This window comes from Rhinolophus sinicus, chromosome 13, assembly GCF_057876585.1.
Source record: "Rhinolophus sinicus isolate RSI-liver-muscle chromosome 13, RSI-T2T, whole genome shotgun sequence".
In the NCBI taxonomy this organism is placed as follows: Eukaryota; Metazoa; Chordata; class Mammalia; order Chiroptera; family Rhinolophidae; genus Rhinolophus; species Rhinolophus sinicus.
The window spans coordinates 27176095-27192078 of NC_142513.1; the positions used below are offsets into that span (position 1 = coordinate 27176095).

General features: G+C 40.4%; 1 protein-coding gene across 3 annotated transcripts in view; it reads left to right on the forward strand.

The window, feature by feature from the left end:
• The window catches only part of SHLD1 (shieldin complex subunit 1), a 66941-nt gene extending 55789 nt beyond the window's left edge, over positions 1-11152 (forward strand). For all 3 annotated transcript variants that reach the window (XM_019734924.3, XM_088789254.1, XM_074317417.2), the window contains one exon: positions 8427-11152. In XM_019734924.3, the coding sequence (XP_019590483.3) occupies positions 8427-8869 (443 nt within the window). In that variant the 3' untranslated portion in view covers positions 8870-11152. The remainder of the gene's footprint in view (positions 1-8426) is intronic.
• The last annotated feature ends 4832 nt before the right edge of the window (positions 11153-15984 follow it).

Here is a 15984-nt window from a genome sequence, read left to right on the forward strand (position 1 = left end):
AGGCACTCACGTCCTCTACAACCTAAGGCCTCTCCTCTCTTATAAGAATTCCCGACCCTTGGACCTCCCCACACTACCCTCACAGGCATTCCTGCCTCCAGGCCTTCCCCTATGGGTATAGCTTTTTCCCTCCACTTCAACTGTCTGGAGATGACCCATCTTCCCAGTCCATGTGTAACCTGCCATCCCAGTTTTATTCGGCTTTTGCCTCCTGGACCGTGGCCATCTAGCACTGGGCCAAACCCTGTGGCCTGGGTGTTAGATGGTTCATAATTACTTAGTCTGAAGGTAGAAACGACTGGGCCACTTTAGGATGCTCATCCTCGCTTCCTTGTAGGAGTGGTCCCGCAAGGTATCTGACAGAGGCAAGACGGCACAGCCCTGACCAACCGGGTATGGACAGCTTATGCTTCTCTAACCAGGGTAGGGCCTCATAGTACAGCAACTCTTCATCCTGGCTGCCTTCACAATGTCATCTGGTCTCCAGGAGCTTCAACGTGAACCTTCAGGAAGAGAACGGTGGAGCCAAAGCTTTCTTAAATCACAACTATAAAGACTAGACCAGCTGCTAGCCAATAAAAACATAATGCAAGCCATAAGAGTCACTTTAAATGGTCTAGTAGCTACATTTAAAAAGCATAAAAGAAACAATTAATTTTAATAAAATATTTTATTTAACCTTATGTATCCAACATATTATTATTTCAATCTGTAGTCAATATTTTAAAATTATTAGTGAGATATGTATTATTTGTTCATACTGGTGTGATTTGATGCCTACATCTCCATTCAGACTAACCTGATTTCAAGTGCTAAATACCTGCAGTTGGTCAGTGGCCTCTGTGTTAGATAGTAGAGATCTAGATGAATGTGCTGCTCACATCACCTTTCGTTATACTGTGTGCAATTCCTTGCTTTTTACTATTATACAGTTTTTTTAAGTGTCCTTAAACTTTGTCAGTCTTTAGGAAATATCCCTGAGTAGTGTGGGTGTTGGAAGTAGATAGGTGTTTGGCTAACTCATACGTGTGTTGCTTACATGTCTCATTCCAAAGCTTATTAACCTTGATTTCATTCACTCCTTTATTCATTCCACGAATGTATTGAGTGCATGGGGTTCTGAATTTCTTAAACATACAATAAGGAGATCTTTGCGTATTAAAGATTTATTATGCCTTTGAAAATGAAACTCATCAAATAAAATATCACCATTTGAAAAATGTATCTACCACATGCTAGGCACTGTTTTAGGCCCTGAGGCCACCACCGATAACAAGACAAAACATCCTTGCGTAGGAGATGATAGATAGCAAACACACAAATCATTTATATTATTAGATTCTGTTAGGTTTACCTGGAAATGTAGGACAAATGAGAGAGAGGGACAGCCAGGGCCTAGGGAAGTGAGGGAAATGGAATTTCAAATAGTGTGCTCAGGGCGGTTGTGGTAGACTGAATCGTTGTTCACCAATACTCTCTACAGCTCCCTACAGGAGAATTTTTCATCCTAATTCTTTTGAAATCAGGTGTGGTCCTATGATTTCACGTTGGCCAATGATACACGAACAGAAGTGACAGAGCTTTCCCCATCCCTGCCTGAAAGTAGTGAGAAATAAACATTTGTTGTTTTATGCCCCTGAAATTTGGGGCTTGCTGGTTATGTAGCATAACCCAATCCATCCTGACAGATACAGAAGGCCTCACTGAGAAGGTAACATCTGAGCAGAGGCCTGAAGGAGGGGAGGGACCCTGTCATGCAGCTATGTGGGGAAAGCGTGTTCCACGCAGAGGAACAGCAAGTGCAAAGGTTCTGAAGAGGTAGCTTTCTTGGTGCAATCAAGGTTCAGAAAGAGGTCAGATTCTTCAAGGCAACAATGCAGTCTGACTTCCACGCAGCCCGTAGGGATGGAGATAGGGCTTAATCTTGTTGAATCAATGATCCTATTCACTCCTTTCCTCCTCCACAGAAGTGGGTGACAGGAGTGAGAGGAGAAGAAGGCATGAAGGAAAAGGAAGTGAGATCTGGAGCAGGAAGATGCAAACCAGGAGAACAGGGCCCCCAGATCCATGGGCCATTGTCCCTCATATACTAAAAATGGTAGTGTCACCCATGTAGAGAACATATGAGGCCTCTGAGGTCTGACTGCTGGCGTAAAGATGAGACCGTGCATCCAAACTGCGCTAGTAAGTGACCGTTGATGACCAGGATATGCCATCCACCCCATTCACCATGTCCTTCTCATGTCCATGACTTTTTAGAGCCAGCGGGGGCCCAGGTAGCCTCCGACAGACAAACCAAGGTAGCAGGGCCACACTTAGGAGTGTGCCTTGCATTGCCCAGATAAAGGGGCAGCTTCCCCTCTGAGCAACATAGAAGGAGACTGTAAAAGACACATATTCTTTCTTTCCTTAAATCCTGATAATTCTCCATATTCTTTTTTATTAAGTCTTAGATTTCTTTCAGCTCTGCACAGCCTTGAAACCACAGCTCCTCCCAATTAGCAGTTGCTAGTAAAAGAAATTCTGGACAAATAAGGCAGAGTGGGCAGTGATTGACTCTGATGCACGAAGGAGACAGAATTCTAAATATCAAATCCATTTAGAGGAAACTTGTTAAAGTTGAAGCTAAAATGTTTCACAGAGGTAGAATCCTGCTGTGCACTTATCAACCACAGAAGTGCCATGAAGATTCTCTGGAAGAAACCCCTATTAGATATCGGGGTTTCTAAAGGCTAATAGCATCTCTCACAGAACACAACCATTAATCTCAAATGCTCCATGCTAATTGGCTGGATGGTAATTTCTAGATGGTACTTACCATCTATAACTCCTGAAGATATAGAAGCATTTTTAGGTTTATAAGAATCTCAAACAGCTCTATGTTTTGTCTCTTTGGTCAAAAGAAAATTTGACAAACAGATGCTCTGGTAGATAGGGGACCTTGAAACAATGCACGCAAAAGTATTACCACAGGAAACTCTGTCCTCCATTTCTTCCTGCCAATTCCTAAAGAAATTTTATTAATGATAGAAAGCATATTGAAATAAAAAGGGAAGTCCCACCCAATTTAGATAAGGCCAGAATTGGGACTGGGACCGGGGCTCTTGCTGAGGAAAAAAACAAGGTCGGAGAAGGAAGGAATGCATAGTACAAATGGATGCCAGCAATAAGAGCATGGTACAGGGGTCAATTGCAAAGGGGAGCTTGAGACACATCAATATATGAAAATGCAGTGGGATTCGGCATTTACTTCTTCTAGAATCCGTTCTTTGAGCCAGAGTTCCTGCAGGGGAAAGGGGCACTACTGGCACGTTGGGGAAGGATGATTCTTTGCTGTATGGGACTATCCTCTACATTGTAGGATATTTACATCCTCAACCCCGCTCACTAACTGCAAGTAGCACTTTCCAATCACTGACGCAAAAACGTCTCCCTAAAGTAGACATTACTGTCCTCTAGTGTGAGCTCTACAAGTCTGGGCTATACCAACAGGTAGAATAAGGTGGGGTTTGAACATAGCTATGAGGATGCACCACTAAGAGGAACTGGCTGAGTTATCAAAGAATCGTCCTTTTGTCCACATGTATGAGGTCTGACAATTAAGTTCACGAACTTGTTGCAATGATGTTGCCAACTTTTTTTGATAGCAGAAGGATTATTCATTATGAATTTGTACCAACTGGACAAACAGTTAACCAAGTTTACTATTTGGAATTGCTGAAAGGCCTGCGTGAAAAAGTTAGACAACCTGAACTTTTCACCAAGAATTCATGGTTCTTTCATCACAAAAATGTACCAGCTCACACGGCACTCTCTGTGAGGGAGTTTTTAGCCAGTAAACAAATAACTGTATTGGAACACCCTCCCTACTCACCTGATCTGGCCCCTAATGACTTCTTTCTTTACCCAAAGAGAAAAGAAATATTGAAAGGAAGACATTTTGATGACATTCGGGACATCAAGCATAATACGACGACAGCTCTGATGGCCATTCCAGAAAGAGTTCCAAAATTGATTTGAAGGGTGAACTAAGCGCTGGCATCAGTGCATAGCTTCCCAAGGGGAGTATTTTGAAGGTGACCATAGTGATACTCAGCAGTGAGGTAGGTAGCACTTTTTCAAGGATGAGTTCGCGAACTTAATTGTGAGACCTTCATAGGTGCATCAGGAAGAGAAGTAATTAGCTTTATATGCTGGTGAAGAAAGAGTGATGTCCAAAAGGCCACACCAACCATGTGTTCAGAGAGATGGCTTTGTAGTTGGTAGTAAAGCAAATTTTAAAAGGAAATCAAAGAGTGAAATGAACTGGAGACAATGTGCCAGAGAACTGACACAGTGAATGACTCAACCCATATTGTTATTGCTCTTCTGGAAAGGGCAAGGAGGTTTTCTTTGAAGATGAGTTGCAGTTGGCTTGATATTTGCATGAAAAATAGAGGAGACACATGAGTTTTGTAGGGTTTCTTTGGACACTGAATTTAGGATACTGAATTTCAAAAATTAAATATAAAAATGAAACTCAGATGGAAAGTCAAAACCCTTCATATCAAAGTTATTGACCAGTTACTTAATAAGTACATGCTGTGCTACTTGGCGTGTTCTGTACAAATGGCTGCCTTGGGTAGGCAGTTTCAAGACCTCTCCACCTTACCCAGTGTTACTGCCAGGCATCTCTCTTCACTCTTCCACTCTTCCCATTGACTCTTCTCAGCCCCCATCTTCCCGCCTGACCACCTCAGGACCAGATCATCTGTGGGGAAGGGCGTGGGAAGGGACACCTCGTCCTGCCATTTCAGATCCCCTTCCCTTCCCCTCTCAGCTCTCTAACAGCAGTACCATTTGTTAGGCAAATAATATTCGCCAAGCCCTGGGCTAAGGTTTTTCGTTTTTTTGTTTTGTTTTGTTTTATTAAAGTAGACCATCAAAGGAAGTTTTAACGATTCTTCCTCCAGAGATTTGTTTTAATTTTTTTCTTGAAACAATCTCAAACTCATAGAAAATTTGCAAATACAATACAAATAACTTGTTTTCATTAATTATTTGAGAGTTAGTCGCCAATCTGATGCCCACCACCCCTGATTTTCCTATAAACAAGGACATTCTCCTACCTAATTCCAATGCAATCATCAAAATCAGGAAATTAATAGTTATAACATTACTATCATCTAATCCTCAGCCCCCATTCAAGTAGTCCCAATAATGTTCTTTACAGCAAAAAGATCCAGTTGAAAATCATGTGTTACCTTTAGTTGTCATATCTCTTTAGTCTTCAGTATGGAACAGTTGCTTAGTCTTTCCTTTGTGTTTATGACATTGGCACTTCTGAAGAGCACAGGCCAGTCATTTTGTAGAATGCCCTTCACTGTGATTTTGTCTGACCCTTCCTCATAGTTGGGTTCAGATGAGGCATCTTTGTTAGTACTATCAGAGAAGTGATGCTGGGTCTTCCTGTTGCATCTGGTCAGGTGGCACATGATTTTGTTTTGTCCCATTAACTGGTGCTGTTCACCTAGATCACTTGATTAAGGTGATATTTGCCAGGCTTCTCCTCTAGAACATTATTCTTTGATTAATAAGTATTGTATGGGGAATTACTCTGAGACTGTAAATATCCTGTTCCTCATCAAACTTTCAATTATTGTATGGATTCGTGGTTTAATAAGTGGTTTGTAATATGTTACTCTCATGATTTATTTTGATGCTCAAGTTGTTCCAGATTTGGCCACAGGATCCCTCTCGAACTGGCCTCTGTGCCCCCACCCCCTCGCTTGACATGCCCCCATCATTCTTTGAGCATTTTAGAACAGTAAGATGTTCTGGGCTCATCTTGTCCTTTCCTAGCACAGTGCTTTGCTGTTGGAGCTACTGTTGTATTGGATTAATGAATGCTAGTCCATGTGTGAGTCTGTGTGTGTCTCAGAGAGCATGTGTCCACTTTCTTTTGGGATGCCCTAATGCTTTGGATTATATGCTTTTCTGTTCCCTATGTTACCATAGATGAGACATTGCTTAGTAGAACTCTTGTTTTATACATGAGAAAGCTAAAGCCCAGAAAGGTGGTATGGCTCATTCAAGGGGACAAAGCGAGCTACTAGCAAAGCTAGAATCAAAACCCCAAATCTCAGCTCCTTTTCTAAAACTCCACCCACTCCATCATGCAACTTTCTTTTTTTTAGTTTATTTTTAAAAATTTATTGGGGTGACAATTGTTAGTAAAATTACATAGATTTCAGGTGTACAATTCTGTATTACATCATCTATAAATCCCATTGTGTGTTCACTACCCAGAGTCAGTTCTCCTTCCATCACCATATATTTGATCCCCCTTACCCTCATCTCCCACCCTCCACCCCCCTTACCTTCTGGTAACCACTAAACTATTGTCTGTGTCTATGAGTTTCTGTTTCTCATTTGTTTGTCTTGTTCTTTTGTTGTTTTTGGTTTATATACCACATATCAGTGAAATCACATGGTTCTCTGCTTTTTCTGTCTGACTTATTTCGCTCAGCATTACACTCTCAAGATCCATCCATGTTGTCACAAATGTTCCTATATCATCTTTTCTTACCGCCGAGTAGTATTCCATTGTGTATATATACCACAACTTCTTTATCCATTCATCTATCGAAGGACATTTTGGTTGTTTCCATGTCTTGGCCACCGTAAACAAAGCTGCAATGAACATTGGAGCACACGTGTCTTTATGTATAAATGTTTTCAGATTTTTTGGGTAGATACCCAGGAGAGGGATTGCTGGGTCATATGGCAATTCTATTCGTTATTTTTTGAGGAACCTCCACACTGCCTTCCATAACGGCATGCAACTTTCTTCATCATTAACAACTACAGATATTTTTATCATAACTAGTAATTGAGTTAGCGGACGGGGGGAGTGGGTATGTGGAATTAACGCTAGTAATTTATTAAAGCTTAAATATCAGGGTGAAAAAAAGGAAAACATACTATTTTGATTTAAAGTATAAAAGTTTAAAGCATAAAACTTGTGGCTGTATCAGGAATTCAGCAAGTTACAAGTTAATTATTTGTGTAAAATCTTTTCTAGAACACAATTATTGGAAAGTTCTTTGTTTCATAAGACCTAAAAGATTCCGGTGTTAAGAGTTAGTGGTGCCCAGAGAGATACAGAAAGTTAGATCAAGAACTAGGATTTGGCTCGAATTCTAGTTTATTATTGTCTATCATTAAATCACTTAGTTTATTTGTTTAAATAAATAACACAAAGGTGGTGCTTTCAATTTAGAGGTAAAGAGTCTCTAGGATCATTGTAGGGAGTAGAAAAAGAAATGTCTGAACTGTATAAATGCCCAGAATTGTCTGCATTAGGGGGCTTCACTGTGTGCAATAGATCCCTTTGGAATCAGGTGACGCCCATCAGCCCTTTCTCAGAATAAAGTTTTTAAATGTATAAAGTAAAACACACAGCATTACGAAGGGAAAAAATTGAAATGTAGTTATTAAAATACTTAAAGAACAAATGTGTGATATGGTAACGAATATATGTTTTCTTAAATTAATGCTTAGATAATAAGATCTTGTGTCAGGAATAATAACTACGGTGATTTCAAAGTAGTGTGTCTTAGTTTACTTGGGCTGCCGTAACAGAATACCATAAACTGGTAGCTTAAGAGAAATTTATTTTCTCATAGTTCTGGAGGCTGGAAGTTAGACTCAGGCTATCAGCATGGTCAGGTTCTGGTGAGGTCTCTTGTCCTGCCTCGCAGATAGCTGGCTTCTCTCTGTGTTCCCAGATGGCCTATCCTTGATGTGTGTGTGCGGAGAAAGAGAGCTTTCTCTTCCTCTTCTTATAAATCCTCCAATCCTATCAGATTAGGGCCCCACCCTTATGATCTCATTTAACTGTAAGCCCCTAAAAGCCCCATCTCCAAATAGTCACATTAGGGATTAGGGCTTCAACATACGAATTTTGGAGGAACACAATTCAGTCCATAGCATAGTGATAGGCGTAAGTAATATTTCAAAATATCTTCAACATACCATAATGTTATATGAAAATAGGTGTGATCTATTGGTGAAAAGTCACAGGTACTGCTGCCTATGGGTTTATTGCCTATATTCATCATGGAAGGAAATGCTGAATTTCAGGTAGAGGTTAGTGAAAATAAAGATACAATTTGTTTCCTCATCCAAGTTCACAGTCACCCTGAAACTTCTATACAAGGTTAAGAACCCCTGCAATAGGCAAATAAAATGTGCTTGTTTTGAACAAACAAGAGGAATAACCCCAGGATGATGGGCATGAATTCTGAAATCATCTGATTCTGCCCATTGCCCGTTACCCAGGACCAGTAAGTGTGTTGAATTGAAAAGAGACGTTATCTGTTCTTGCTGACTTTCTGGTATTTTCAAATATGTGTTCAAGTATTGGGATGTGTTTTGTCTTGCAGACACCAGTAACCTAAATATTGCACAAAGAGATTCCTGTACCTCTGAGAATTTCTGGCTTGACCCTTCTGTGAAAGCCCAACCAGAGACCAAGACAGAGGATGACGGACTCCGGAAATCACTGGATAGATTCTATGAACTGTTTGGCCATCCACAGCCAGCCTCTGGAAATCCACTCTCCGCATCTGTCTGCCAGTGCCTGTCTCAGAAAATCAATGACCTGAAGGGCCAGGAGAGCCAGAAGTATGCCCTTCGAAGTTTTCAAATGGCCCAGGTCATCTTTAACCGGGATGGCTGCTCAGTCTTACAGAAGCATTCCAGGGACACCCATTTCTACCCACTGGAAGAAGGAAGTGAGTCTTTGGATAACGAGACGCCAACCCCAGGGCTTTCCAAAGATATTATTCATTTCCTCTTGCAGCAGAACATGATGAAAGACCCATGACAGGTGCTTGGTGGTGAAAGCAGGCTGTATGGAGGGTAGCACCGTGGGTGTCACTGTTGGTGCCCCCTTAAGTCTCTCTTGTCAGTTCTGTGTGCCCAGCCCCCAGCTAATTGCTCTACAGTCAAAGGCCAAGTACTGTGACCAAGTACTAGAGCAAGTTCTGCCCATATAGAGAGCCATCAATGTCCGGAAACTATAGCCACCAGGCCATGCTCCTTCCCACCCTATCCACCATTCCCCTTGGCCTGAGCTCATTCTATACAAGGTTAAGAACCCCTGCAATAGGCAAATAAAATGTGCTTGTTTTGAGCAAACAAGAGGAATAACCCCAGGATGATGGGTTTGGGTATCAAAAGCCCAACTTCCTTGTCTCAAGGAAAGACATGCTCTGAGGCATAATGTATGCTCCAGAACTCCCCTCTGAATTAGGCTGAGGCTGGGACTTCGCAGGATAGCCCACTCTGCTGACTCCCTCCCTTTCTCGGTCCTCCTACTGGTTGGTGTCCCTTGGGAGCCTTTCTTTAATGCATCTCTTGTACCTGAATTTGTGACTCAGAGTCCACTTCCAGGAAAACTTGACCTAATAGAACAAGTTTCCATTAGGTGAATTTTTAAAGGGAACAAAGCCCTATGCTGAATCAAATACAAGAATTATACCAAGTTGTAAAACTGCAACCATGTGATTGAGAACATATGTCCCAGAATAATACAAAGATTTAAATACGGTGCCAAAAAGTGCATCACGTCTTAATCATACCCTTGCCTCACCAAAGCCAGAATGGCCTATTTTATAATATTAACTGGGTGTGGAAGGAACATTTGAACCATCTAAAATAACAGCTAAAATTCACAAATTAAAAAAAAAAAAAAGTCTCTTCATCTCCACCAGATTGCACATGTGAAAGGTGAGGAGAAAACAAATGTGCTCCACCCACCAAAGTATGCGTAAGCGCAATTATGATAGGCTAGGCGGATGCCATGCGTCCTTGTTAGTTTGTGGTGGAAGAGAAAAAAGAAGCCTTTGCCCAAGTGGTCACCTTCCTCTCATTATTTTTGCTTTCTGCCTCCCTGCAGCCAGCACCTTCTGTCACCCTTTGAACAGTTGGCCCCTCACCCCTGTCCTATCCTGGCTTCACCCGGGACTAATTTCTTTTTTTATTTTTCAGTTGACATACAATGTTATATTAGTTTCAGGAGTAAAATGTAGTGATTAGGCATTTATATACCTGACGAAGTGGTCCCCCAATAAATCTAGTACCCACCTGGCACTATACATAGTTATTACAATATTAGTGACTATGTTCCCTGTGGCTGTAAATCACCAGTCCAGGCTTGCACTAGCAGATGCTCTGTTCCGCAGCTGTATCTGAACCCCCTGTTTGAGACTCAGTGATAGAACGACATCACCTGGCATCAAGTACCCTGAAACTGGAAGTACCCCATCATTGGAAGCCTCACAGGAATTCCTACCTCGACTGTTCTCCAAATTACATTCATAGAAAGGGTTATATCACTTGTTTGGGGAAGTACAACAAGAGAAGCTGGCAACACTGCAATTAGATTTGGAGAAACTTTAGGTATATATAATTGGCATAAGACACCCTAAGCTTTCTGGAAATTGAAAATTGAATTATGCAAATAGATCAGCCTAGATGGGTATATTAAGAGTGAGTGTGCCCTCTCAGGCAGGTCTTTTGGGGACTTTTGGATGGAGAGAGAAGCCTTTTACAGGTCAGGAATTGCATACTAAGGCTTTCTGTTCTAGGAAGATCAGACATAAGAAACAGAGTTCCACATTGAAAGGCAGAGGCACCAGTGGAAGGAGAGACTTAAATGGTAGGAAATAAGAAATCAATAGGCCTCTGAAAGATACTTGAGAAAGCAAGCCTCCAGATTTTCCTGTGACAAGCAATCTTTCTCCATGGGCTTCTCCTATTCAAGTGACCCCCAAATAGTGATGAAAACTGTGGGACTTATAATTGAAAATCTACAGGTTGAATTCTGAGGTCACTAGTTGCATTGTTTTTTAACATGAAACAAATTAATAGATGCCCTTAAAGAATGCTGTAGTTCCTAGTATTACGCTGTAACTCAAATATTGGAGATTTGTTTGCGTGGCTACCAAGAGAAGTGAACTGGATTATTGCATACTGTTTTTATTCTTTTTATTTCATATTATAAAGAACTTCAAAAACTTACACTATTTATTCCGTAAATGTAATCATAACCAATATTAAGTAATATATTAAAGAAATTGACTATATTATAGGTTATGATATTTTATACTGTTTTTTGTGGTTTGTTTTTAAGGAGGGCACAGCTCACCATGGTCCAGATGGGTATCGAACCAGCAACCCTGGTGTTATTAGCACCATACTCCAACCAACTGAGCTAACCAGTCACCCTTATTTTATACTGTTTTAAAGGACAAATGATACAAGCTATTTGAATCTCCATGCCAGAAGCAGCAGCTTCTACTTGGCAGTGAGAATTTAGCATCAGTGATTTTGCAACCTTTATTAATATCAGTGCTGTGGGTGCTTAGCCAGAGGTTAGACTGTGAAAGCAGAGAATTTAGAAGTCTGAAAGCCAGTATCACCTGCGGGGAGAGAAAAAAGAGTGTGGTGTGTGCTTGTTTGTGTCTGAGTAAGTGCTTGTGACAGGTCAGTAGATGATATTTGATTCCGTGCAATCTTGCGCTTTAATTTGATCTTCATGAGGTCAGGACGACATTTTCCATTTATCTCTGTTTGCCTTTAATAAAGACTAAGAGGTAAGGATATTGAGGCTCTGGCCTTTGGCATTATTGTCTAATTCTGCCCTACAGATCACTTCACTGACATATTATCATCCTATGGAGGCTCTCACTGGCCTATGATATCACCTGTGGCCCTTTTGGAGGTCTTGGGGAGGATGGATTTGCTTGCAGGAACATAAAAAACCCAAAGAAGAGAACTTCTACCAGTATTTTAAATTTGTGTAACTATTACTCACTTCATTAGTCTATTTTTTCACACGACCTATGTAAGGGCATATGCAATAGATCTTATTACCAGTAATTAGCACATAACAATACAGTGATACTCTTAAAACTTTAAAGGTTACTTTTAAAACTTTTATTGGATTATAATAATTATGCAGAAGAGTATTTATAAGTGAACATTGTGATGATTTTCATGAACTGAACCCAACTGTGCAGTGAGCATCCAGCTTAAGCCACAGATATGACCAGCCAGCCAGGGCAGCCCCCTTCCGAGTAGAGATTTTTATCTGGAGAATTGATGAGAAGGGTTTGCTCACACCAGTGTTCTCAGACTGCTGGTAGTACACAAAATAATTTTAGGCACTACATGGACTATGTTTATTTTTATTGTTACCTATTCAGTTTAATACTCATATGTTACAAAAAATATAACTGCCACATCTAATATATGCTTTACAGATATTACATAGAATAAGCTTAATACAAATATTTAAAATATAAAAGTGAATTGAATTAGTGAAAAAGTTTAATTAATAATAGTGCAGGTGGGTGACATAAATATGTCAAAAATTATAGAAGTGGTACGCTGGAAAATGACTGAAGTTTGGAATAAAATGGGATAGATCATCTTTTCTACTTTGTTGTCTCCCATCATCTGTCTCCTGGAATACTGAGAGAAAGTCCATCAGGTCAACCCACACCTACCTTTGTCTCTCTTTACCCTGCAGCCATAGTGCAAATTATTTTAAAAAGCAAAACATGCATGAGTAGCCAGCAAATTAAAGAGCAGGATCTCGCCTTATCAAATATGAAAACATTTTAACACTACGGTAATTAAAGCAGCAATAAAACAGAAGTAGACAAATCAAAGAAAAAGAGTTCAGTCCATAAATAGTTGTGGATGCCTGTGGAAATTAAGTATATAATGAAGGCAGCAATCAAATGCATAAGGAAAAGGTGCAGTTTCAGCAAATGGTCTCAGAGTCATTCACTCCCCACAATAGGGGAGGAGAGTACAAAAGCTAGATTCCTCCTCACTTCTGATGACAAAATGGATTCTAGATGCTCTGGGGTAATAAAGGATGATGTGGTAGGGCCTGAGGTGGGTGCTTTAGACTGGTGGTCTGAGAAAGATTAAAGAAGTGGCATTCAAGCAGAGAGCTGCAGGAATCACACACAAAAAAAAGCTACACAAAGGCTGGAGCATCCAGGAAAAGAATAAGCATGTGCAAAGTTAGTGTGACACCTCGCCTGGAATGAGCTCGAAGTGTCTGGACAGAAGAAAGCCCCATGTGTGAAGCACAGTATGCAGAGGGCAGACTGGTAGATGAATTTCAGAAGCAAGCGAGGACCTTTTAAGCCAGGAAGAGGAATTTGAATTTTATTCTAAGGACAATAGGAAACAATTTTTGGATTTTAAGTAAGAGAATAAGAAGGTACTCATGGAATTCAGTATGTGTTAAGGGTAACATTTCAAAACACTCATAAAAGTTGAATTACCTAAATATTCAACAAATGGTGAGATCCCCACCTCACATTATACACAAAAATAGATTCCAGATGGATTAAAGATCTACATGTAAAAAATAAGACTATGAAAGTTGCAGAGGACACTATTGGTAAGTTTTTATAATATTTTCCTCTCTCTAGTCCCATGATCTCAGGTCACTGACTCCCTGAAACTCTACTTTTTTCTCCAGGGGAAAATCACTTTCCCAGTTTGTTAGAGAACTCAGTGTTCATGAGCAAGTTTACGTTCAGAGGAAGAACATGTGAAGGTGATCCACACGACAGCCGCTTTGGGAGAAATGATTTACACAGCCCAAGATGCGTGTGGACCGGAGTCAGGCCTGTTTGCTTGTTTGCAACCCGCTGGCCTTATTCTCTCATTGCTTTTGGAGAAACATTGGTCTGAGAAAAACTATTCTTACATCTGCCTTTTCTTTCTCTTCCCACTGCCAGCACCTGCTCCAAGCTTTCATTTCCTAAAGGTCCTCCTCAAGATTCTCCTGGCTGTCAGTCTCTCCCAGAAACTGTTGCTACCGTATTGGTCTTCCTAAATCCAGTCAGTAATGGATCCCACCCCATCCTCTACAGAAACCTCCCAACCTCGTTCATACCAACAGGATGAAGTACAAACCCAGGTCCACGCTCGTCTACCTTGGTTTCTGCCCCCTCCTCAGTCTTCGAACCTTACATCCAAGCGCAGTGGTCTCCAAAACATCCTAACCTTTCTCCAGCCCCCGCGGCTCTACCCAACAGCTCATTTATGCTTTAATCCTACACAGCAGGACCATCTTCTAACTATTCACATCTGTACATCTTCCTTTCCCCAATAGACGGAAAGTTCCTGAAGGCCAGAGAGCTTATCTTACCCAAGCCAGGCATACGACAGTCCTGGGTAAATATTGACCATCACATGGACTTGTTCTGTACTCATATTTCCTGTTTAGCCTCCAAGTGAAGCCAGCTTGACAACTTCTTTCTCTTTGTTACAGCTAAAACCGTATCATTTTAAGCCAGGAGCAAGGGGCGGGGGTGGGAGGTGGTTTGTACCTTCTGAGAAACATCATGGCCAAAGGAAGAGTCCATTGTAGGCGTCAGAGGCAACAATGCTGCCATTAACAAGTGGGGTGTTCAGTGAGCCTCATATAACTCCTCCAGGCCTCATTTCCGTCTGCAAAATGAGGACATTAGCAAAGCTCCAAGTCCCCCTCAGGCTCAAACATTCTGTGCAAATCTCTATGAGGGCGGATTCAGGAAACAGATTTTTCAAATCGATTGAGCTATGTGGCGTTATTACACGGAGAATTAAACTACTGTTCATCACAATTCATTTCTTGAGTTTAGCCTATCAGCCGGTGTTTATTAAGCACCATTTACTCTGCAGTACCCTGGATAAAGTGCTGTGGAGACACAGAAGTGGTATCTCACAGGATCTGTGGCTTCAAGGAGTTTATTACATAATCAGGATTTATTACATAATAAAAGCTCACCAAGCTCATGATCCAGCAAATTACTTTCTGTTTACCTAAGACTTCTTCTATAAAGTTTCACTTGAACCATTACATGTAATCCCTATGTGGACTATGTATTCTGTGTGTCATTTCTGTATCATTTTATTTGAAACACACATATATTAAATAGTCACTGTATGCTTAGGTATAACTATATACTTTGAAAATACATGTATTTAAAATATCTCCATTGACAGGCTGCGTTTTTCTTAAAAAAAAACTTTAATAAACCAAATGATGCAAATTTTCATACTTTACAAAACTAGAGGGAATTGTGCTATGTGCCTGGCCATCCCCTAGCTTCAACAGCCTTTAGCTTTCTGCCATTCTTTTTCATCACCTTCCACCCCCCTTTTGTGTGCTAAATCATTGCTTCTTAAGCTGTCAGTGGTGAAGGACCCCTATTTAATTTCCAATCTGTTATGGACCAATGGGAGCACACAACTCATGGCATGCCACATACAATTCACCATGCAAGTTCAACAACACCCAGGGAATCAATTAAAAACATATGTAGGACTTGCTTTGAAATACATCAACAAATAAGAGGGAGTGATGAATGGATAGATGGTGGATAGATGGATAGGCAAGAGATAAGGAAGTACAGTAAACGTTAATGGTAAAATCTAAGTGGTCTTATTTGTAAATTTGTATCATGTTTTCTGCATGTTTGAAATTTTTCATAATAAAATGTTTGGGAAATATATACAGGATATGTTTTAAGTGTATTAAATATCTACCCATATGCATTTATTTATACCTTGGAGTTTTAAGTTACCACAAAGTTCCCTGAAGACAATCTTTTTTCTTAATGGAAAGCACTTGAAATATGAAAAGATTACTTGCTCTTAAGTGGTAGAACTAATTAAATAATCAACAGATCATTAATGAATACGTCCAAATTACTCTGGGAGATATGAATATATAGTCACGGTCCTCAACTTCAAAGATACTCGTTCGGAAAATTATTTCCATATTGCTCTAGCTAGGTATCTGTTTCATCACCTATACCTAATCTATGTCATCTGCATCATTAACACCTGTATTTTCCTGCCCAGGTCATAAATTCACATTTATCCATCTACATTATGTATATCAAATATATCATCTACATC